This window comes from Lolium perenne, chromosome 7, assembly GCF_019359855.2.
Source record: "Lolium perenne isolate Kyuss_39 chromosome 7, Kyuss_2.0, whole genome shotgun sequence".
NCBI classification, from domain to species: domain Eukaryota; kingdom Viridiplantae; phylum Streptophyta; class Magnoliopsida; order Poales; family Poaceae; genus Lolium; species Lolium perenne.
This window is the reverse complement of record NC_067250.2, coordinates 228,747,851-228,772,694: the sequence shown is the minus strand read 5'-3', so window position 1 is coordinate 228,772,694 and position 24,844 is coordinate 228,747,851. Positions and strand designations below refer to the sequence as shown.

The 24,844-nt window shown below is 45.0% G+C and overlaps 1 protein-coding gene across 1 annotated transcript; it reads left to right on the top strand.

The window, feature by feature from the left end:
* Positions 1 to 15,338: 15,338 nt before the first annotated feature.
* LOC127312080 (bisdemethoxycurcumin synthase-like) lies at positions 15,339 to 16,903 on the top strand. The gene is made up of 2 exons (XM_051342553.2): positions 15,339 to 15,797; positions 15,892 to 16,903. Exons 1-2 carry the CDS (start codon positions 15,590 to 15,592, stop codon positions 16,890 to 16,892), a joined length of 1,209 nt encoding a protein of 402 aa, XP_051198513.1. The 5' UTR covers positions 15,339 to 15,589; the 3' UTR covers positions 16,893 to 16,903.
* The last annotated feature ends 7,941 nt before the right edge of the window (positions 16,904 to 24,844 follow it).

Below are 24,844 nucleotides of genomic sequence, written 5' to 3'. Positions count from 1 at the left end.
GGCGCTAACGTGGAACCTGCACAACACAACTAAAGTACTTTGCCCCAACGAAACAGCGAGGTTGTCAATCTCACCGGCTTGCTGTAACAAAGGATTAAACGTATTGTGTGGAAGATGATTGTTTGCAGAAAACAGTAGAACAGTATTGCAGTAGATTGTATTTCAGTATAGAGAATTGGACCGGGGTCCACAGTTCACTAGAGGTGTCTCTCCCATAAGATAAACAGCATGTTGGGTGAACAAATTACAGTTGGGCAATTTACAAATAAAGAGGGCATGACCATGCACATACATATTATGATGAGTATAGTGAGATTTAATTGGGCATTACGACAAAGTACATAGACCGCTATCCAGTATGCATCTATGCCTAAAAAGTCCACCTTCAGGTTTTCATCCGAACCCCCTCCAGTATTAAGTTGCTAACAACAGACAATTGCATTAAGTATTGCGCGTAATGTAATTAGTAACTACGTCCTCGAACATAGCACCAATGTTTTATCCCTAGTGGCAACATCACATCCATAATCTTAGAGATTTCTGTCACTTCCCCAGATTCACGGAGACATGAACCCACTATCGAGCATAAATACTCCCTCTTGGAGTTACAAGCATCTACTTGGCCAGAGCATCTACTAGTAACGGAGAGCATGCAAGATCATAAACAACACATAGACATAACTTTGATAATCAACATAACAAGTATTCTCTATTCATCGGATCCCAACAAACGCAACATATAGAATTACAGATAGATGATCTTGATCATGTTAGGCAGCTCACAAGACCCGACAATTAAGCACAATGGGGAGAAGACAACCATCTAGCTACTGCTATGGACCCATAGTCCAGGGGTAGACTACTCACTCATCACTCCGGAGGCGACCATGGCGGCGTAGAGTCCTCCGGGAGATGATTCCCCTCTCCGGCAGGGTGCCGGAGGCGATCTCCTGAATCCCCCGAGATGGGATTGGCGGCGGCGGCGTCTCTGGAAGGTTTTCCGTATCGTGGCTCTCGGTACTGGGGGTTTCGCGACGGAGGCTTTAAGTAGGCGGAAGGGCAGGTCAAGAGGCGGCACGAGGGGCCCACACCATAGGGCCGCGCGGCCAGGGCAGGGGCCGTGCCGCCCTAGGGTTTGGCCGCCTCGTGGCCCCACTTCGTCTCCTCTTCGGTCTTCTGGAAGCTTCGTGGCAAAATAGGACCCTGGGCGTTGATTTCGTCCAATTCCGAGAATATTTCGTTACTAGGATTTCTGAAACCAAAAACAGCAGACAAAGAATCGGCACTTCGGCATCTTGTTAATAGGTTAGTTCCAGAAAATGCACGAATATGACATAAAGTGTGCATAAAACATGTAGATAACATCAATAATGTGGCATGGAACATAAGAAATTATCGATACGTCGGAGACGTATCAAGGCGCCACCCAAGGACTCCGACGACTCTGCCGATGGCGAGGATGGTGGCGACTACACGGCGTTCTACCACCATTTCGGCATGTAGAACACCGTGTTTTTATGTTTAGTTTATATGCCCCCCCCCCCCCTAGCCGAATTCAAATATAGGGATTTCTATTTTCGTGCCCCTGGTTCGTTAGTTGTACTCAGTTTTCCCCAGTCCCTTAGTTTTTCCTCAGTTTTCCCCTCCTCTAGTTTGAAACACGCACAAGTGCTGGAACGGCCGGTAGCCGTCAGGTCAGAGGCCTTGACCGTTAGTCTGACCGGGTGGGGCCGCACAGGGGCAGCTCCTCCCTGACCGTCTAGTGCTGACGGGTAGGGTCAGGAGACACGTCGGAGCAGCCATCCATCTATCGCTAACGTCTGGGCCGTTTTATGTCATGATTTTATACGCGTTGCTGCCAATGACAAATGGGGCCGCTCTATAGGGCTGCCGCAGTCAATGACCAGTGGGGTCGTATATTTTTCAGGAAAAGACATATATTGCCGCTCTGTGGGGCTGCCGCAGCCAATGACCAGTGGGGTCGTCTATTTATTTAGAGAAAATCATATATTGCCGCTCTGTGGAGCCTCCGCAGCCAATGACCAGTGGGGTCGTATGTTTTTCAGGAAAAGACATATATTGCCGCTCTGTGGGGCTGCCGCAGCCAATGTCCAGTGGGGTCGTCTATTTATTTAGAGAAAATCATATATTGCCGCTCTGTGGGGCCGCCGCAGCCAATGACCAGTGGGTCGTATATTTTTCAGGAAAAAAACATATTGCCGCTCTGTGGGGCTGCCGCAGCCAATGACCAATGGGGTCGTCTATTTATTTAGAGAAAATCATATATTGCCGCTCTGTGGGGCCTCCGCAGCCAATGACCAGTGGGGTCGTCTATTTTTCAGGAAAAGACACATATTGTCGCTCTGATATATGTCTTTAGAGAATATCATAGAGAGAAGCAACAAGTTCGCTAATTAATTACTCTTAAGCTAGACCGGAGAACCTCTGGTAGCTCGTTCCCCACCGTCGGACGGAGCAGCCATCGCCGGCGCCTCGTCGCGCCGCCGGCTCTATCCCCCGGCGGCGTCAGACGGACTGCGGCGCTGCACGTCAACCACGGCTCCAGCACTTGTTTCGTCCGCACACATTGTACCCACCGCAGGAAAGTCCGCCGCAAGCAGATCCACCGCCCACGATGACCGGGATTTGTTCCGCGCACCAATTGGTAGTATAGCTTGGTAAGACCTCCGCTTCTGCCTCCCTCGCCCCCTAATCGATTCGGTTCCCGTAATTTATTGGAGTTTGCAGGTACGAAATAGTCCTCAATGTCTGGTCGTAGCGGGTACACCGGCGAGGGTGGGGATTCGATCATGTCGTGGCCACGTTCTGCTTCTCCTACCTCATCGGAAGTGCAGGTATCTAGCTTCAGCTCTCTGTACTACCGTTGAAAGTTCCGCCATGGCCTGTTGGAGTGATTTCAGTTGTTCTTTTTTCCATTATTGTTACAGTTAGCCAGGCAAGCCGATGATCCATGGTACATTGCATACCAAGATGAATCAACCCAGTGGTGTAGCCAGAGGATGGATTTGGAGGAGAAGGTGGCCAATTTAGGTGATGAATTGGCCCGTAAAAACCTGATAATATTCGAGCTGAAGCGTATTGTGGAGGAAGAAAAGAAGAATTCAGAGCTTATTCGCAAGGAGAAGTTGAGAGTTGAGACAGATCTTGTCGTATTTGATCAAGTGGTAGAAAATCTAGAACATGAACTTAAAGTGATGGGAGAGGAGAAAAGTAGATTCATCTGGGCAGTTTTATTAGGTGTCATCCCTGTCCTAGCAGTTATGTGGTTCTGGTAGACGATTTAGTATAGAATTGTTATTCAGTAGATGGCTCTAACCACTGTATTTTGTTGTGGCTCTAAGCACTGTATTTTGGCGTACAATTTCCTAGTTGTGCTATGTAATGCGCGCGATAATTTTAGCATGCATGAACATTTTATAAAAGTGAAGGGATCCCAAAAGTGAAAGCATGTACCAGCCTCCGGATCAAATACATATCAATATCTTCCTAATCAAGTTGGGATAGAATTCAAATCATACATACGGATGTACATGGACACATCAAGAACGTGGAGAAGCTTTTTTTGAGACGGTGGTAGTAGTTCGAACAATTTTATCCCAATTGGAAATTCAAAAATACAAATTTATCATAATTTATCTCAATTTGCGGCGTCGAACACGGCCGCGCAGCGATGGGGAAGAAAGGCCGGGACGACGGGCGGCTGAGGGTGGTCATCTGCGCCATCCGCCGTTGAAGCAATGTTATCGGCGATGGCTTCAATGTTCGTGGCATCGATGACCACTGTCGGAACCGCCGCTGTCTTGGTGTACTTCATCTGCGACGGATCTGCGGAGGGCTGGAACGGCGGCTTTGCAGCGCGGTTGTAGACGATGGCTTCAATCGTCTTGGCATCGATTCGCACTCTCGGCACCGGAGGTGAGACATCAACAGGCTCCGACATTGAAGGTTGGGTCTGTGCCGTCGAAGCGATGTTGCAGGCGATGGCTTCAATGTTCGTAGCATCGATGACCACTGTCGGCACGGCCGCCGTCTTGTTGTCCTTCATCAGCAACGGATCTGAGGAGGGCAATGGAAGTGAGACATCAACAGCCTCCGACATTGAATGCTGGATCTGCGCCGTCGAAGCGATGTTGTAGGCGATGGCTTCAATGTTCATGGCATCGATGACCACTGTCGGAACGGCCGCCGTCTTGGGGTTCTTCATCATTCAACAGATCTGAGAAGAGAAACGAAAGTGAGACAGAGAGAGACATTTCAACTATTTTTGACGGTTAGATCCTCACCGGCACTCTTAGATCCGCACCGCCGCACACCACCGCACGAACGGTTAGATCCGCGCCGCCGCACGGTGCCGCACGCACGGTTAGATCCGCGCCGCCGCGACCACCGGAGTAAGAGAGGAAAGAGGAGAGAGGAAGATGCGACTGGAATATGCGACTGCCAGGGTTGGTAGGTATGTGCTCTGCTCTTGTCTCCGTATGCGTCCATCGTGGTAGAGAGAGATATACAGGCCGTCCGATCATAAATGATCGTACAGTGCAAGCGTTCGTTGAGCTTTCAACCAACCAAGATCCATGTGACATACATGTCGACCAATTAGAGATCAGCCAGTGAGTAGAAGTTAGGAAAACTGAGTAGAACTAAGAGGGGGAAAAGTGAGGAAATGTTTATCGGAAGGGCAAAACTGAGTAGGACTGAGTAAAACAAGTGGGCCCGGAGGGGGAAAACTGAGTAACACTAAGTAAAACAGGGGCACCCAAATAATAAAGGGACTAAGGGAAATTGAAGCTTTTGGCATAAAAATTGTAAAATTGTGTTATTTGAACAATATATTACATTTTGGCCGACTAGATATTGTTTGCAATTCAAAGATACACAAGTGTGAAGAATTTGGACACATTTGGACAAAGTTTGTAGGCATAGTGGGTATTTGGGAGGTGTATTGAGCAGAAAGCCCTGCATCTTCATAGCTAGTAGCTCATGGACTAGGAAGTGGTTTTGAAGCTTTTGGCATAAAAACTTCATATCTGTATATTTCCTTTTCCATTATTATTTCTCTAGGTTGTAGGTAACATAACAAGACTCCATGGGAAGGTTCCACCATGTTTTGAATTATTTTGAATTAAACCCTAAACCCTAAAACCCTAAAACCCTAAAACCCTAAACCCTAGAGAAAATGATAAATGTGGCTTAAATGTGGCATACAAATTGTTCATACAAATTCAAATTGTTGAACACAAAGGGATCCCCAATACAAAGGGAACCCCAATACAAATTGTTCATATAAATTCAAATTATTCATACTAATTCAAATTGTTCATACAAATTAAAATTGTTCAACACAAAGGCATCCCCAATACAAAGGGAACCCCAATACAAATTGTTCATACAAATTCAAATTAGTTGTTCAGAATAAAATCTTTCTCTTGCTCCTGGTGTTACTCGTCAGCCACCACCTTACTCCGGGTAACCCTACCAGGGATATTACCGGTGTCTACCTTCCTTTTGCCCTCTTTCTTGTTCTTCTTCTTCTGCGAAGCTTGTGCTTTTTCTTCTACCATCTGCTCTTCGAAGTTAGCAATAATCTGGGCCATAGCACTTTCGGTGTACTCTCGATTATATTGTTCCTTCTCCTCTGGACTCATCGGTTGAAGCCATTCTACATCCATCTGTTCCCTCTGCTCTCGATCCATCGGTTCAAGCAGCTCTACATCCATCTGTTCCCTCTGCTCTCGATCCATCGGTTCAATCTCCTCATGTTCAATTGCTGCTTCAATCTCCTCTGCATTTGCTGCTTCAATCTCCTCATGTTGAACTGCTGCTTCAATCTCAAGTTGAATTGCTGCTTCATTCTCCTCTGCATTTGCTGCTCCCGCCTGATCTTCCATTCCAAAAGCTGGGTCAACTCCATTTTTACAAAGCCTAGCAATGTGTCCAGGGATTCCACAACGTTTGCACTTACATTTTCGAATCGGTGCACCACCCTCTGCACTAGCTCTGATCCTATTCTTCCTCGGCCTACCTGCCGGTCTAGTCAATACTGGAGAGTACAGTTTGAAGCCTGGATCGACTTTCATCCATTGGTCTTTTCCCAACAAGGTAGGAACATTCATAGCATATGCAGCCCTAAATTTGGCAACAGAGAAATACTCTGACACATACTGATCAACTTCATCATCTTCACCCCCTATAACACTCATGAAAAACAATGCGTGTATGCAGGGTATCCCACGGATCTTCCATCCCCTACAATGGCATGTCCTATCAACCAAACTCACTGGATACCTCCACTGCCTGTTTTGACTGTCAGTGTAGGTTACCTCAGCCTCCATTCATTTTCTGACGCATTGCATCCTCAATTTTTTTTGCCCTGTCATGCAAATACATAATCAAAGATGGGAGCATGAGATGGCCAGCATATTTTGTGGATGCAATTCTTTGACACAGATCGATCTTTATCATGATCATCTGCCTAATCTTATCAAATATTTGCCACAGCATAAGCCTTTTCAATGACTTGACCTTTGAATTGAAACTCTCCGCAAGGTTACTTGTTACATAGTCTACCTTGCAAATTTTATTGAATTGGCTTCTTGACCACACCCTACCATGATGTTCATCCAAGTACTCCTTCACCCCAGGTTTTTGTTTATACAACACATCCAAATGATACAGATGCTTCCTAGAGCTGCATGTGTATGAAGCTGGCCATAGGTTGTCAGTAAAAACTTTACCCTTGAATTTCTTTGTAAAATTCTGTACCAAGTGTCGCATACATTCCCTATGCTCCACTCCAGGGAATACTGCTTCTACCGCAGTCTCCAAACCTTTGCAAGCGTCTGTGTGGATAACAAGTCCTGGTGGATGACCTATAAGGTCGCGCAAATTCTGCAGAAACCAAGTCCAACTTTCCTGTGACTCAACCTCCAAAACCCCATAAGCAACAGGGAACATCCAATTATGTCCATCAACTACAGTAGCAGCAACTAGCTGTCCTTTAAACCTGCCATGAAGAGCTGATGCATCCACGGCCAAATAAGGCCTGCAACCATCCAAAAAGCCTTTCCAGCAAGCTTTGAAACAAACAAAAGCCCTTCTAAAACATTCCTTGTGCATTACCTTCCCGCTTTTCAATTTGTAGGGAACTGTATGCTTGTCTATCGCTACAACACTGCCTGGACTAGCCATCTCCACTTCAGCTTTGAAAGTGTAAAGAAACTGAAAGCTTTCATTCCATGGACCATTGATCTTGTCAAGAGCCATTTCCTTTGCATAGAACATCCTCATGTAAGGTACTTCCATTTTATACTACTCTCAACCACCTTTTTTACGAGTGCTGTTGGACCAAGTGAAGGATTTTCTCTCAGCCAATCTAGGATTATATCTGCCAACCACCTAGTCTTCGCTAGCTTTGTTTTCAGCTCTGGCTCTCCCCCTAGAGGTGGACAAGAATGGACATGCTCATTCTTCTTTATCTAAAACATAATGATAAGGGATGTCAGTAATAGATAACAAATTTTACACCGTGATCTAAAATACACAACTGGTTGGTGTAGTACCTGAACCAAGCTGCTTCTGCGCATTTTGGATGCATGCAACCTCCACCTACACCTCTTGTATGGGCATTTAACTGTGAACCTACGTGGCTCACTTTTAATAACCTCATAATTATTCTTAGAGAGAATGCAATATGTAGTAATTGCATTACGGCAGTCCATCATCATTTGAAACACGGTGCCTTCTGCAAGCTGAGGGTTCTCCATGTTCCACTCAATTGTTGGCAAGTCTTCACCTTCGTAATCGGCTAAAACGAGGCTGTCATCATTCTCATTCTTCTCTTCATCATCAGTGTCATCAAATCTGGCACCAAAAGCAATATCTTCCATGTATTGATCCTCCATTGCACCTTCTTGCATCGATCTACCAATTCAGAAACATCAACTCATCCTCGTCATCTTGAGGAGACTGATCCTCAATGTCCGCATCGTCCTCCACATCGACCGTACGAATGATCTGGCTACCACTAGCACTGGGGACAGATGGTGCTGCTGTGGACCTACAAGGAGCGCCACGGCGCACACTATTAGCAGAGACAGCAGCAGTAGAGAGACATAATGCCCGACCACCTGATGATGCCCCAGCACCAGATGATGCCTGGCCCCTGTCCACATGGATATGAATTTTACCGAACCGGCAAGAAGCATTCAAAGCAAAAAGAATCCCCAGATATTCTTCGGAAATTAGTGGAACAAATCTTCCCTCCGGGCTGTTGAAATATTCGAAATGAACTGCATCGAAAGAACTCCAGGGGTACTGATCGAAGATGTTAGCTTTGAAATCCCTTAACGAGATGGTGGTTGCAATCACCGCAGGGAATTCAAACCCAGTCTTACAGCGTTTAGAATCACGCGTAAAGCTAGAATCCAGCCTAACCACCAGCCGAAAAGCCAGCGCTGGATCCATCCTATTCGAAAAGCAACGCAGTTAGTTGAGCAACAACGATTGGCGCTCAAAAACTTCCTACTGTTAATTCACATAGGCAGACGATGCTTACCCACATGGAATCCATGCGTTAGATCCCTCCGATTCCCAATCTTCTCCATGGCTGACGGGAATAGTCGGCACACCAGACGGAATTACAAAGAGGACAGGGGTAGATCCAGATCTGGTCGAGGCGGAGCCCGGGGGTGGTGGTGGGGGCGGGGCCGGCTCGGCGGCGGACGACGCCATAAGGTAGGTGGGCAGGATGGCGTGGCGGCGGAGGGGCGGTGTGTGAGCTCCTCCAGTCTCGGGCGGAGGGGAAAGCTTTGGGTCAGCTCTTCCAGTCAATAGTCAACACATTTCGAAAGCAACGGTCAAGTCAAAACCACCGCGGCTCCCTAGCCGTCACCGGTAACGGAAGGCCTCTGACCAGACGGCAACCCTCCCGTCCGAGCCTCTGCGAGGGGTTTCAAACTAGAGGGAGGGGAAAATTGAGGAAAAGTTAAGAGGCTGGGGAAAACTGAGTACAACTAACGAACTAGGGGAACGAGAACAAATATCCCTCAAATATATTACGAATCCGGCCTATATATATGTATGAACTCACCTATATATGTTAAGTATCTCTAATTTTGGGCTAAGTTTGAACGAAATTCGTCATGTTCCGTTTAAATTCGACCTATCGCCAGGATTTCCCTGGGCTCGCCGCTGGAAAAATGGGCCGCCCCAGGCCGAAATTTAGATCCATGCGGCACTATTTAGCGCTAGATTTCGGCCTGGAGAGCCCCAACGTCATTGTCATTGATCATCTTAGAAATATTCACCCCGTAAGAGCATCTCCAATAGCATTGCTATAATAGAAATCCAAAATTTTGGTATAAAAATGGAAAAGAGAAGGTATAGCAATTCTAGCCAAAATGTGCTTTGCTAGCATTGCTATAATAGCAATCCAAAACTGGCAATGAACACGTGGGACCCATATGTCACTGGATTACACCTTTTCCTTCCTTTTCTTCATCCTTTTTTCTTTTCCTGTTTCTCCACCATCGCACAACCAGCCAGTGCCTAGCCCGCCGCCCACACACCGACCACACATACCCGCCGATTGCCCATGCAGTCGCTCGATTCTAGCACATGCCGCCGTCCACCGTCCGCCACCAGCACACGCCGCTTGCCCTTGCCGATCGAATCGAACGATGGTGCGGGCGGGGCGACTTTGATTTGGCCACCTAGTATAGTGTGGTGACGGAGAACGAGTGGGATAAGGAGGGGGCGCGGGGAAGCATGACGGGGTGTAGGAGAAGCTCCACCGAGCACAAATCAGCCGGCGCCGGCCTACCACGGCGTGAATCAGACGGATTCGAGCGGCGTGGCTCCAGGCAAGGAGGCCTCGATTTGGTGACATGGAGCCTCACGCCGGCGGGGAAACAAAGGCGGGGTGGAGGAGAATGTTCGGGAAGGGGCCACGACGGTGGGCGGGCAGAATGATGGCCTGGAAGGGGGCATGGCGATGGCCGGAGGAGAAAGGCGCGCTCGGGAACATTCCATGTGCGAGCAGTTTAGCCTCTGCAATATGCAAAGTGGAGGGAAAATTTTACGAAGCTTAGCATAATTTTTGATTGGGGACCACTTATATAAATGTTGTTGGACCTACATTTTGGGCACGGATTGCTAAAAAACCGTTTTTTACAAATTGGAAATTGGGTTGGGGGGGGGGGGGTGATACAACAATTCTATTCTATTGGTATGCCTACCGAACCATTCTTCTTTGATAGGGAACAATAATAGGTCCACAATATTTCATTATATCTTCCATCGCATGGTACTTCCGGTTGTCATAGGTCAGAAGTCATCTCAGCTGGTAACCAAAACAAGAAGTGTACAAGCTAGTTTTACAATTTGCTAACTGCAGGAATGTAGTTTTATACAACTACGAGCCTTTGCTTACCTGAAAAGTTCGTAAGTCCGGTTCTCCTAAAAATCAACCTAAGTGACCATTTTATCTAACCGGTTTGCTACTCCTTGGCTAGTTGAAAACTAAGTTGTGCTCAGTCAAGTTCATATGAGTTGCAAGTTGAATTACAACCAAGTTTTGTTTTCAATTGCTTGTAGGGTTGCAAGTGAGAACTTTTTTCAATTATAAGTGTGCATGCAACTACAAAAATGGTCCTAACTATTAGATTTACTTCGTAATTTATGCTACTCATAAGTTGCAATACAGATTGCATCTGTTTCGGATAGAGAACTAATCACATCCTTTATCTAATCGTTGGTATCTAAAAAGCTACTAGATGCAGATAAGACAGGTGAGAGATGCCTATGGGTGGGATCAACAAGTAAAACAGAAAAAAAAAGAACATTTGGAGAAGAATCTGTCTGATGATTTTCCATCCGATGATTGTTCAACGTTGAAAGCAAGCAGGGTGTATTTTAATTGTTGGAAATCTGACGTGCAGACGAAGCGTGAGATTCACATCAGAGAGAGGTTACACGCAATAACAATTTCGAAGGAGAGTTTCGACGTACATGAGGTGAATCTAGAGGAGCCGGAGGGGCTCTCATTTATTTTCGTCTTCTCTCTCTTCAACCCGTCCTAGTATCTCCCAGCCCCACCTCCTCTCCCTCCTCTCCGGTGGCCTCGCCAGCCGGGGATGACGGGAGAGAGGAGGCTGGCTTCTCTCTATATAGTAGCATTAGTTGTAGGCTTAGGTCTAGTTTTTTCCATGTGAAGAAGGACGTGATGCCGTTAGAGATCTAGTCATCGGAGCTCGCAAGCGGCGGCCGGTGGCTGGTGGTGGTGTTGCTGTTCTCTATGGCGCTCGAGAGGTTGGAGCCGGATGTGGCTGGCGATGCTACCACTGCATCAGTGGCGGAGCCACACTATGGCTGTGTAGTCATTTGATTACGCAGTTTTTTGGCGATACAAGCTTAAAATGTGTAAAAAGTAATTAAAAATTTATACAAATACATGTATTTAACTGCACAACTTTAACATGATTTAACATGAATACACATGGTTGATGTTCTGGCTCCGCCACTGCACTGCATCCCCTCCCCCTTCCCCAGCAAAGCTCGATTGCGTCTCAGATCTAGCGGATCTTGCCAGCGAATATCCGATTTGCAGCTATAAAGGTGATCGTGCCATCGGTGAGGCTTGCTTTGGTAAGGGCTTCAGATATGTTCGATAGGGAAATCAAGTTGTGGACGTTTCCAGAAGTCCACCAGCTCGGGACATGCGAAGGCATCTTCCGTCTTGCCCGTGCTTATCTTGGCCGTTGAACAGCCCTCCTTAGCCATGCACAGACTGCTCTTCAACCTTAAGGCAATATGCCGTTGTGGATGCCCTTCTTCCGCTTTGTCCCGACGACTCCCGGCGACATCGTCTCAAGTGGTGCGTTCCCTGCGACGGAGATGCTGGCCAAGACTCGATTGATTTTCTTCTATCTATTTTGGGATTCTTTTTGTAAAGTTACAGGTCCTGTTAGTTATTTTCATGTTGCTTTGGGCCTCTATGTAATTTGTAAGCCCACTGCTTGAATTCTACTAGATCCTTGGGGAGTGGGGACCTTTCTCTGTTAAAAAAAAGACAGTACATGAGGTGAATACGCAAAAACATTCGCTTTCTCTATTTTCTCGCTCAAAAAAGAAAAATATATTTAGTCTCAACTTTAAGAAATAATAATTTTCACCTCATTGTACATGCCTCGTCGTACATGTCCTAATAATTTTGTCTCAGGAAAGGTGTCTTGGTGCATGTGTGCATGTGTTGCAATAAATCTGGTTGTTTATTCCCGGTGGGTCATGCTCGTGGAAAAATTGGCGTGAGCTACGCTCCAGGGAAATTGCATATATAATACTGTTGATGTCTAGTGTACAGATCGTAGTACACAAAATTATTAGCGTTGCACACACGTCTCCTAACTATAGTTCCACATGGGAGTAGTTACAATTAATGTTTCAACCAGGCCATGCCATGTGTGTGTTAGTCCTACAAAATTATTAGGCATGTCATTTCATTAATTAAACGAGTATACACGTTCAACGTTAATCATGTGTGCACCTCGGCAGGATTAGACATGTACAATATAGTAGGAAAGTCACGCATTTTCTTAGTAGTCCATATCATCTAGAGAGGATGATAAATATATTGGGTAAATTACACTATTTCTTATTGTCATTCTTTAGAATAAATAATAATTAATATTTTTAGTAGGAAATTATGTGTCTAAGAGAAGATAAGTGTATATAGAAAAATAGCCTTATCTTATTCCATAAAAAATTATCCCTTGGGTCAGGAAAGGGACTACACGGTGCTATAGCACCGGATAGTCTTAGAGGGTGCCCTCTGTGTCCGAACGCATTTATTTCCGAATATGGCTAAACCTGAAAGCGACATGTCCCAAAAAAGAAAACACACTCAGTACGCTTTACTGAGCACAGTTCAGTAGTGTTTCCCCATATCTTTATCCTGTCTACCTCTCTGTCATCTATTTTGATCGGATATTTTTTTGACCGGCCCTTTACCATCTTTCGGCCCATAAAAATTACAAAGATGTACTCAGAAATAATTACATCTAAAATCCAAATAATTACATCCACAGCTCGAAAAATTACATCACACGAAGAAAAAGTTTAGATAGCTTTGTAATTTACATGTTGGGCACATAGAAAATTTACATCCAAGAATTCATAAACTAGTACATGCAAATCGGGCACTATAGTTTTGTGATTTAAATAAATTATACATCCAGAATCAGGGAAAATACACCTTGATATTTCCATCGTTTAAATGTAAAAAAAATATAAAAAGTACATCCAGACTTGAAGCAAAATTACTATTGTTACATCCATCCATAAAATCTGGTTGAACAAACAAAGAATACCAATCTTATCTTACCTTGGCCGACGGTGTTGGATGAAGTCCGGGAATGGGGAGGCGCCGGCGACTACAAAGTGTAGTGATACCAGAAGAAAGTACACTACCGTGGGTCTCCAAATTCCCCCTGATGGAGAATGGGCACGCTGATTGCCGGCCGGTGCCAGCTCTGGAGATTTGATTCGAGGCATGGTAGAAGCACGGAGGGCCGGAGGGACAGAGGCGATGAGGAGCCTCACCGCCGTGAGCCAAGCTGACACGCCCACAAGAACTGTGCGGGCTCTCGCAGCCATGAGTTCAGGCGGGAGGAAGACTCAGGGCGTCGCGGGAGGCCGAGGTACGCCAGTGATGAGCCACGCTGGCAGGCTGAATTTGTGCTGCATAGGGGCGCGGCGGCCGACGGCGGATCATGGAGGTGCTGGATGTCCTGATGGCGCGCGGGAACGGGTAGGCCAGCGCCAGGAGACGAGGTCGTTGGAGGTGCCGGGATATGGTGGCCGGACCGCAAGCCGTCGATGGGAAGGTGGAGGAGTCTCACGGCGGAGGCGCTTGGTTCTCTGCAGTTCGTGGGGATGGGGATGGGGATGGGCGTGAGGTGGGGATAAGAATTACGTGGAGCAGAGGAGAGCCACGTGCGGTTGGACTGCACCGCTTCCTTTAGGCCGCCGGATCGGAATCTAACGCACGGGAGGTTGGAGCACCGCCTAACACCAGAGGGTGCCCAGGCTCGGAATAGAATTCGGGTCAGGAAAGACACCTCCTCTTCCTTCATTCTCTTTCCGCCAACTAAGCAAAAATCCTACGTGACCAAATGTAAGAGAAGACTCACCCCATTATACATGCCCCTATTAGCAGCATCTAATATGGCTGGTGCATTCAATGCATGTTACCGTCGGCATCTCATCTGGCCTTATAAATACGTACCAATCCCTTGCATCTCGCAAAGCAAACAACCTTAGATCAGCTAGCCAGCTCATCGATCCATCTCTCTAGGATTGCACTGGGCGCTCCATCTTACTGGATTTGGTATTTTTTCCTTTGTACTCCCTTATCGTCTAGTCTTTCCCCCAATTCTTTCTTGCCTAGATAGTACCTTTATATTGTATCTATGATAGATAACTATGCATTATTTCACCCTTCTAATTCACACTGTATATAGTATACACCAAGAACCCACAAGTCTGTTTTTTGATTACTACTTTCTTGAAAAACGTGAGGACATATTATTTCTAGCCAAAAGTCTTTCACCATGCATGATGGTGTTTTTATTTTAGAGAAAATTTCACAAAAAAACACAACTTTTGAGGCTAGAGTTTTACAAAACCACAACCTACTAAAATTTTATCACGAAACCACAACTTCTGGGGCAAATTGTTTCAAATAACCAAAATCTCACAATTTAGTAAGACCCAGATCCACAAATCAGGTGCCATGTGGTAGAGTTAGTGGGAACAAAGGGGTTTGCATCTTTTTGTAACTTTTGACAAAAATCCACCCAAAGGTTCAAACTTGTGGGTCCAAGTTGTTAGAAATGACATCAAACTTAGAAAATCACGAGAATTGGGTTATCTGGAACATCTTACCTTAGGAGTTGTCGCTTTCTGATAAAATTTATGTTTGTTGTTTTTGTGTGAAACCCTTGCAACATAAGTCGTGGTTTTGTAAAATTGGCTCTTTATTTTATTTTCCCACGTCTTCTCTAATCTCAATGGAATTAAGGCTCAGCCGATTGAAAAAACTAGCTGGTCACAAATTAAGGTAAAGTAACCAAAAGATTAGCCATTGTGAAAGCATGCACGTGCAAGCGTTTGTGTGTGTGTCACCCACTAGCGGTGCGAGAAAATGATGAGTTGTACTAATGTCGGTCTATAAGACCCGGATTTTTTTGCATGGTTTTTCGACGCATGACTTTGATCACTAATATACACTAAAAATATATGGATTGAGAATGTATATATGGTATCTTTATATATGTCTTGCAATTCTCTTACATTTCATTTATATTTACAAAAATTGTTGAACAAATTAGAAGTACAAATCATAGTTAAAGTTATAAATCGTTGACCAACGAAATTAAAGGGCGCCTCATATTTCTAGATGGAGGAAGTACTGTTTTCATACTTGGAAACCAACTCTAATAATACCATCAATTTTTCCTCGGTCTGCATGTACAGAGGTTAGATAGTGGGTCAATCAGCTAGCTCCCAAATCATGGCAATGGCAAAGGCAAACAGTACCCTGACAAGCACCATGGCCGAAATCCGGCGTTTGCAGCGCGCGGACGGTCCAGCGACCGTGCTGGCCATCGGCACGGCGAACCCGTCCAAGTGCGTGTCCCAAGAGGAGTACCCGGACTACTATTTTCGAGTCACCAAGAGCGAGCACCTCATGGATCTCAAACAGAAACTCAAGACAATGTGTAAGCAGAGAGTTTCTTGCAAAAAAAAAATTATTATTGAGATCTCCAGCACTCTCTTACTATATGTGTTGGTCTACCCTAATTCATCATTCAGGTCAGAGGACAGACACGGAGAAGCGTTTCTTTCACCACACGGAGGAGCTGCTCGACGCACACCCTCATTTCCTCGACCGCCGGCAGCCGTCCCTCGACGACCGTATGGAGATCGCGGCTGCCGCGGCGCCAGAGCTAGCCGCATCAGCAGCGGCCAAGGCCATAGCCAAGTGGGGCCGTCCAGCCACCGACATCACCCACCTCATCCTAAGCACCAGCTCGTGCGCGGGCTCCCCGGGCGCCGACCTCCGCCTGGCCGCCCTGCTCGGCCTCCGCCCGTCCGTCATTCGCACGATGCTCCAGCTCAATGGTTGCGCCGCCGGTTCCGCTTCGCTGCGCCTCGCCAAGGACATAGCCGAGAACAACCGCGGCGCGCGGGTCCTGGTGGCCTGCGTCGAGCTCACCATCGTCGCCTTCCGCGGGCCAGAGGAGGACTACCCCCACACCCTCATCGGCCAGGCGTCGTTCGGTGATGGCGCTGGCGCGGTCATTGTTGGCGCCGACGCCGGCGTGCTCTACCCGGCCGAGCGCCCGCTCTTCGAGATGGTGTCCGCCTCGCAGACCGTGGTGCCGGGGACCGATCACGTGCTCACCATGCGGCTCACGGAAGCTGGTCTCGACGGGCACATTCTGAGGCGGGAGCTGGTGCCGATAGCAGCGGAGAACGTGGAACGATGTCTGTCTGATGCGTTCGGGCAGCTTGGAGTTGGCGTGGAGTGGAACGACCTCTTCTGGACGGTGCACCCTGGTCTCCGTGCAATCTTGGACCACATCGAAAAGGCTCTCCGGTTGGAGCCGGGGAAGTTGACGGCGAGCCGGACTGTGCTGAGAGAGTATGGGAATATGCTTGGTGCTACGATCATCTTCGTGCTCGATGAGCAACGGCGGCGAATGGAGGAGGACGGAGAGGGTGGCGAGTGGGGTGTGATGATGGGATTTGGACCAGGGTTCACTATTGAGACCATGGTGCTGCATGCCACTAGCAACCTCACGAAAAATTAACAATTATTCCAGCTACGCACAAATCTATTTCTTTCATATGCAATGTGAAATAAAATAGTAATAAAAAATAAAATTACTCGTCATTTGGTGTTTATGCTTTATTTTGAACCATTTACACTACTGGAATAGGCATCATTGCCGTGTATTTCTCTACTGGCGAAGTGTTTTACGTTCGAAACTAACCAAAAAACACTCGGCAAAAACTTGGTACTTGGAAAATTCCAAGGAAACACTCGGTAAACAACGTATTTGCCTAGTGTAAAGAAAACACTAGGCAAACTTCCTGGCTTTGCCGAGTGTAAAAAAAAAACACTCGACAAACAGCTCACGCTGGCGGAATTGGGAGTCGGGGACGAGGATGGAGACGAGACCATTAAATATACGTTCCAGTACAAGTTACAACCTTCCATTATGATTATCATTTGCTAGTAGTACCATTAGTCCAGTTACTATAAGCTTAAGACAATATTCCTGATTTATGTTGTCATGTTTGCTGTCAAGTAAGGTCCTGGGCTTCTGGCAGTACCATGTAGGCATATTCTTATCATTTAAGTCTGTATCAGTTAATTGATTGCAGATGCCCTTGAAACCTTAGCTAAGCAATGCATATATATGTATTCCAAGTGATCAATTATTTATGCATTTGACTTTTCTAGAATTATTCCAAGTGCTAGTGCGAAACCATAAGAACACACTTGCTGTCATCCCTTTCCTCTTACTAACTATATTCGTCTATGTCGTAATTATTAGTATTTTTATATTATCATTATTAGCACCACAAAGTTAAGGTAGCATGGTAGCTAATGCAATGTCTATTTTGCTTTACATATATATGTCGCCCTAGTATGTTGTTTTTAATTTCTCCTGCTAGTCAACAACTAACATTGCTACTTCACGGTACCAGAAAAATGCATGCTTTGCTGTTGTACTATAACCATACTGGATGCTTAGAATGATGGGAAGTCACAGTACATGGTCATTTTAATCACAATACATGGTCCTTTTATTCCTGGAGTATGTAGCTCACTTTCCTGGAGTATGCTTAGACTGGCTGTTCTGCAAGTGTTACACTGAAGATAACACTGCTGTTGTTTTTAATTCAGATGATCTGTTTAAATATGAGGCTTGCTTTAGCATGAAACTGTATTTTTTCTAGCCTTTGTAGACCTAGACTCTCTAGTACTTTTTCATGGCTCATACGTGTACTTGCTTTGCATCTGTTTATCAATGAAAAATCAAAGCTATCCCTTCTTCTAGTAATTATGGAAGTTGCTTTGCAAAATATATCTTTTTTGAGCATTTCGGATGTTGGAACAACACTTATTCCAATGCCTCCATGTTTTGTTCAGGTTTCAGTTTCCAAAAGCCTTCGTAGCCACTGCTCCCGTCTACGTCTACTGTCGCACATGTCGCTGCAATTTCTACCAGTGATGGCACCTGTGATGTGTGCTCGCGTCTGATGTTGGTCAAAAGACTGTTTGTTGTTGACTGGTGTAACCTGTTATGATATTTTGTAGTGTCATGGTTGCTCAGAAGTTGCAAGGTTCACATGTTATGTTGTCTGTGATGAGAATTGTGACAACATGAGTTCCTTTTCCACTGTATCCTGGATTTTGGACTTTCAGTCTCACTGTCGTATTGGACCTGATACACATGGATAGACATAGTGACATAAAGGTTCTTTAGTTCAGATTTTAAGGTCAGTGCCGTGTGGCCAGTGACGTAAAAATTTAATCTCTGCTACTATATGTTGGTTTGTCTCGTTGATTTCAATTTCCGTTGTGTGCACCAATCCCTGCCAACCAAATGATAGTTTATAGAAGTGGGGATTAGGGATTGAACGGGATGGGGTTTAGTGGGGATTGGGTGAAGGCTGGGGTTTCACCCAATACTCTAGCGGATTATCCCCACTAATCCCCACTAATACTCTCGAACCAAACAAGGCCTAACGGACATTAGACAAAGATTGATAATTTTTTTGGTGGTTTTTTGCTGCGCGCGGGGAAAAATTTTCCGCCTACATAGACATTCTACCTCAAAAAAATCCCGAACAAGTGAAAGTAGATGCTTAGTTCAGTCCGCTTCTAGTGAAATCGGCATGTTGCCATAGAAATTAGCATGGATTCCCTAAAACCTCGCACCATCAGCATATATTTGAACCATTGAGAATAAGCAAGTGCGTGGTACTAGGGAGTCCTCTGGGGCTATCCACGATACCACCTGTGGCGCGAGGGTTGGCGATCGAGAGAGCCAAAAAAAGGCTGGACGAGTGAGGGAAATAAAGGTCAGTTGGATTACTCAAGAGAGCCAGAGAGGCACGCTTCCTCTCCCCGCACGCAACCTCCCCATCTCTCATGTCCCAGCGGCGGCGGCTCCCCCTCACGCCCTCATCTTCTTCCTCACCCGATCCAGATGGTTCCTGACCTCCTCCACCACCACGCTTTCATCTAAGGCATCAGCCCGTGGTGGAAGCAGTCGGAAGCACCTCAACCGCGGAGGATCGACGGCCAGAGCGACGGCGGCCGGCGCGGCCCTGGAGGCTTGGGCGATGTCGCCATGTCGGCCAGAGCGACGGCGGCCGGCGCGGCCCTGGAGGCTTGGGCGATGTCGCCATGTCGGCCCTCGCCGCCGACCAGCGACGACCGCAGCCGATGCAGATGCCGCCAAGGTGATGCTTCTTCCAATCCTTTCTCCCCTTCTGCTCCTGGTCTCTCTCGCTCTCATGTGTGCGCCGTGTTGCTCGTCTATTGTGGTTATGACCTTGTCCATTCGCTTGTTTCTCTCAGTACAGGACAAATCAGGGCGGTTGCAGCAAACCCCGACTCATGGGATTTCGCAGTATTGGGCTGTCGATGGCTACTAATGCTCTTCTCCTCAAGGTGTGTATGTTTTTAGATCCTTGATTTTTTTATTGTAGCTAAATCCTTTGTCTGCTAAAGAATCTTTATCCGGTTTACATTGTGGGTTAGCCAAATTGGATCTATAACCGAGAGCATTGAGGCATGAGAATGTCAAGCCATGATGGTCTCTGTCACCATCTTGTACTCCTGTACTTCTTATAGTTTTCTTCTTAAGTGAAATATTCATTTGCAATCTCTCTGCTGCAGTTGATTCTGACCCCTCTCCATCTCTGAAGGAGCACATAATTGTGACAGAGGACTGAGCTGGAGACCAAGACGAATCCCAGCAGCAACCTACCGTTACAGCATGGTGGTACAAATCTCTCTTTGGGTAAACATTTTTCTTACTTGTTGGTAAATCATAGGTTGGAGGTTTCTTGTCGCCTTTATAATTATTTGTAAAATATTTTGTTGTAGGAGGACAAGAAAAGATACTATACAACAGTTCTCGCGACAAATGAGGTGTACGGTGGTCTCTTTGCTGGTCGACAACAAGGTACTACTATACTAATCTAAATAGGCTATGGTGATGTATCTAGGATTGGTCAATGTGCCTCGAATGATCAAGGATTGGCTTGTTGCCAATGGTTGCATGAAGTGAAGAGGCCGATGCGGGACAGGGAGAACAAGAACTCCTGCGACTAATAGAGAGGATGCCAACGCCATGAAGCGGCTTGAGCCAATGTTGATGAGGCTTCACGCTTAGAACTAATGCATCACAAGGTACTTATTTCGCGTATTGCCACAGTTCTTACAGTCTACATGGGCATATTATAACAATTAAAGCCCTTTCTACAGGCTAAAGGATTGGCTCAGCCATATTGGAGTTCAGGTATCCTACCTTGAAATCCATAACTCAAGAAGGTCAGCTTCCTGCTTCTCTGATTGTCCATTTTTTTATTTCCGTTTGTAAATGATGATAAAGTGGGTCTTTTATTTGCAGGTAGCTATAATTCCTAATCAGTGAAAGTTTGTTTCCGATTTAATTATCATCAATCTTTTGACTAAATGCCTATAAAAGGAGAAGAGCAAGGCAAATCAGGATTTTCTGTTATGGTTTCCCTGACTGAGACAAATTTACTAATCTGTTAGCAAACCTGATATTTGTAGAAATACCTTCTAGCACAAATAAAATTGCTGGTATAGACCATGAGGCACACACCTACTGAACAGTTTGTATCACTTGTGGAATTTCTCCTACCGCACCTCTGTACTCTTTTGAGTGGCAGGCGAGATTATTTCTCCTGAAACTATGACTCCGGATGTGGTTTCTACTCAGATAGACGCTTTCATGATTTGTTTTGTCACTTGCCATGCTATTGGTGCATACATCTATATGACGTGTCATGAATTTCAACCATCTAATGAAAGTTGTAGTAAATATATTTCTTACGCTTTGTGATTTAGCTACTCTCATGGCTATTGTTGGTACCATAAGTATCTCTATTGCTAACATAGTTTCCATCAATATTACCTATAAACAGTATGTAAACATCATTCATTGTGCATGTTGTGCTCTGGACAAGGCTAATGTAGCACTATCTTATTTTCATTGTTTTATGAGTGAATAATATCAAGTTGACAAAACAACCTATTCCAGTGATCCGAGCCTTTATTGTGGGTAAGCCAAAACAAAATATGGAACATGTAGGTTATAGCTGTTATTTTCTCGCAAAGAACAAAATTGCGTTGTATGCTCAATGAATGGAGGTGATGGTTAATCAATTGGTTGCACATATCGATGATATTATCAAAATACATTCATAATTGATATGTGCAGTCCAGTTGTTCCTGGAGAGGATTAGATTTTACTCAAATCTCTTCAGTTTTATCTTCATGTATGAGATCATGTTCAGTTTACTCTGATTCACTAGAAAATGAATATACTGTATTAATCTATATTTTTTTGGTGTTTAGCGCTACTCCTTTTCAGATATTTGTGTTTCTATGACATGCCACCTTATGCATAATGTACATATCTTATTATCTGTTCCATTCAGTGCCACAGGATAATATGAAGTTTCTCCTGCTACATGAGAACATAATCAAAAGGATGCCCGGGTTTTATATTCAGTCTTCGTTCCCACTGGGTTCCCTGTCCTGCATTTGCATGTGATAGATTAAATTTCTACATGGTTGTTAATTTTTAGGCCTGTTATTAGTCCATCTGCGTAGGTTCTTTTTATTCTGTTTGGGACATTGTGTGATTCCTCTGTGTTTATTAATTGTTCAGCTCTACCTCTTATTTATTCGGTAGTGTGACTTGTATGTGTACCACAGTTATGTAGATAAAGGAATTTATCTCATCCCTTTAGGTATTCACACGTGACTAAGTAACAATTCTTGCGCTTATGCTCAGTAGTTGGATATGCTTAGGTCTGCATCACAAACTGTGTAGAGCTTTCTTCGAATATGTATATATTTTGTTAGTTCGTTGGTTTGTCAGTTCCTTCAAAGCAAATGGTTTGAAAGAATTACTTATGTAACTCTTTTAGTTTCTATTCACATGATGGTGCTTGTAACACTTTGGTTGTCCATGTTACTGCTGCCGTTTGTTGGTTCTTGCTACCATTTGTTTAAATTTCTGATGTTGTCATTGGCATTATTTACTGCAGCTAGGAGGCTAATGTAACTTTGTAACCAGTTGTGTCTTTGTGCAGTCTAGCAAGGCTGCATTGATTGTCTGCGATCATACAATTCTAAGTTCAATTTTCAGAGGCAAACTCATAAGTAAGAAGGTATGAGCTATATTTTCTTATGTAAATGTTCATATATTTTGCTCACACCATTGGCGTTAGAGGTCTTGATGAGGAGGTTATGCAATGATGATATAATTCGAGAATAAGCGAAGCTAGCAGCGTAATGTTTAAGATTTTATTTTTCAGTAGGAAGGATGTCATGTGATTTTGGGTTCAGACTTGTGTTCTGTTGGAGGCTAAAGCGTGGTGAACTCAATTTTCCTACCCTGTGCTATCATCCTACTGAAACTTTTCCTCCTCAGAGTATTCTGTTGTGCTATTTTTCTTTTCCGAAATGAAATATTTGTTTGTGTTTAGTTTGGACCTTCATGTACAAACATAGCGTTTCCAAGTCCTTTGTCAATGTCAAATTATAGGGAACTTTTAATAGTGAGTTACAGGAAAAAAAATGTTGCTTCTAGCCCAATTTAGATTGCTGTTATAATTATCATCTATGCCTGGATGTCCTATTTGGAGTGATTACGCTGAACCATGTGGGGCTCAGGATAAAATAATCATTCAGTAACAAAGGAATGATTCATGGATGATAAAGACAATTGCAGTTTTGCTACTTTTTTCTGTTTACCACTAACTTTAGGTTTTTAGTGTTTTCACAGGTACATACACCACCCTGGGTGCTACAATTGTAGTTATTAGGATTATGTAATGTTTCCTTGTGAATCTGTTGTGTAAGCGCCTTGCAGTTACTTGCATTTTATGAGATTTCATTATGGAACTTAACATAGAACCTGCTTCCATTAACTAGGATCGCTTCTTCTTCAGTGAATCCATTTTATGGAACTGCATATAACTAAATCTTAATAACTTCAATAGGTAACTTTCTTATATTTCAGAGAGAAGTAAGTTTTCTAATTGCCTATTTTAATTGTAAAACCTGCCAGATCTTCTCCTTGGAGAAGCTTCCCCACCTTCTTGGGACGCCCCTCTCCACCACCTCATGGCAAAGGACAAGCTCAAGATGAGGATGAAGATGAAGATGAAGGTGAAGAGGAGGAGTATGGAGATGATGAGGACGAGGAGGACGAGGATGATGATGATGAGGATGACGACGAGTGATCTTCTTGGGACGCTTGTTTCGATGCCAAATTAAGGGGGAGAAGTTGTTCTATTAGGACGGGAATTTGCATGGGGATGCCAAGGGCTTGGTGCTTCGTTTTGGTCTTTTCGGCCTTGGCATCACTTTTTATCCCTAGTTATTCGTAAAACTTTATTCGTGCTTGGTACTTTGATAATCTATTCAATTCGTAGATCTCCCGGTTTGTAATAAGACCTATTACGGTAGCCTATGTTGGTTTTTGGTATTCATCTATTGTGGCTATACCATCTCTATGGAGGCATAATTGTTGGAGTTTGGGTTTTCTCAAGGCAAAGGTATGACTCATGTACTCAAACTCCGTGTATCGAAATATGTTGCCTCTAGTTGTACATATGCTATATAGACATGTCATATATCCTTGTCGCATATGTGCTTGGTTTGTAAAATCTAGGGGGAGTTATGTATCTAGGATGTTGTGTATTTGTATTCAAATGCATATTCAAACTATGTACACATCTAGGGGGGCTCCGTCTATATTTTGCAAATCTAGAACCTTATCATAATATCTTGTGCTATATTGCAAATTCTTGTGTTGTCATCAAACACCAAAAAGGGGGAGATTGAAAGAGCAAAATCTATCCTTAGTGTTTTGTGTGTTTGATAAAAACACTAGAATGAATTTCACCGTGTGCATAGTTTGCTTTGAATAGATTCGCAGGTACACGATGCCCTCGCTGAACACCTCAGGATCAGAAGACTCAAGAGTAGCTTATAGGTTTTCTGGTTTTGTGTGTGTGTCGCGAGGTGACATGGTTGGAGAGGAAAAGAGGAGAAATCAGTTCCAGCTTGACCGGTAGTACCGGTACCAAGAGCGGTAGTACCGCTATCGCTATTGGTACCAGCCAGCAGTACCGCAGCTACCTTCACACGAGGGAAGGGCTTACAGTATGCATGTCGGTAGCTTGACGGTACCTCGACTGGTAGTACCGCTCCCGAGCGGTACTTCCGACCAGGTACCGCTTTGGTACCGGTCATCACAAGCTATGGCACCACCGCCCTGGTACCGCCATGGTACTGCGCTGGAGTCCGGGACTCGCAGAGACCCTGACGGTACCGGCAGCGGTAGTAACGCTTGAGTCCCACGTGGCAGCACTGCAGGCCATTCTCGAACCCAAAGCGATAGTACCGGTCGTGCGGGAACTGAACATAACGGTTGGATTTGAGGGCCCCTTCTTCCCCAGCTCGTTTCTAGTCTTC

Excerpts from the sequence above, each read along its gene's own strand:
- LOC127312080 (XM_051342553.2), top strand. The coding sequence starts at position 15,590 with ATGGCAATGGCAAAGGCAAACAGTACCCTGACAAGCACCATGGCCGAA. Across the intron at positions 15,798-15,891 it reads ACAGAAACTCAAGACAATGT|GTCAGAGGACAGACACGGAG; the intron begins GTAAGCAGAGAG and ends TTCATCATTCAG.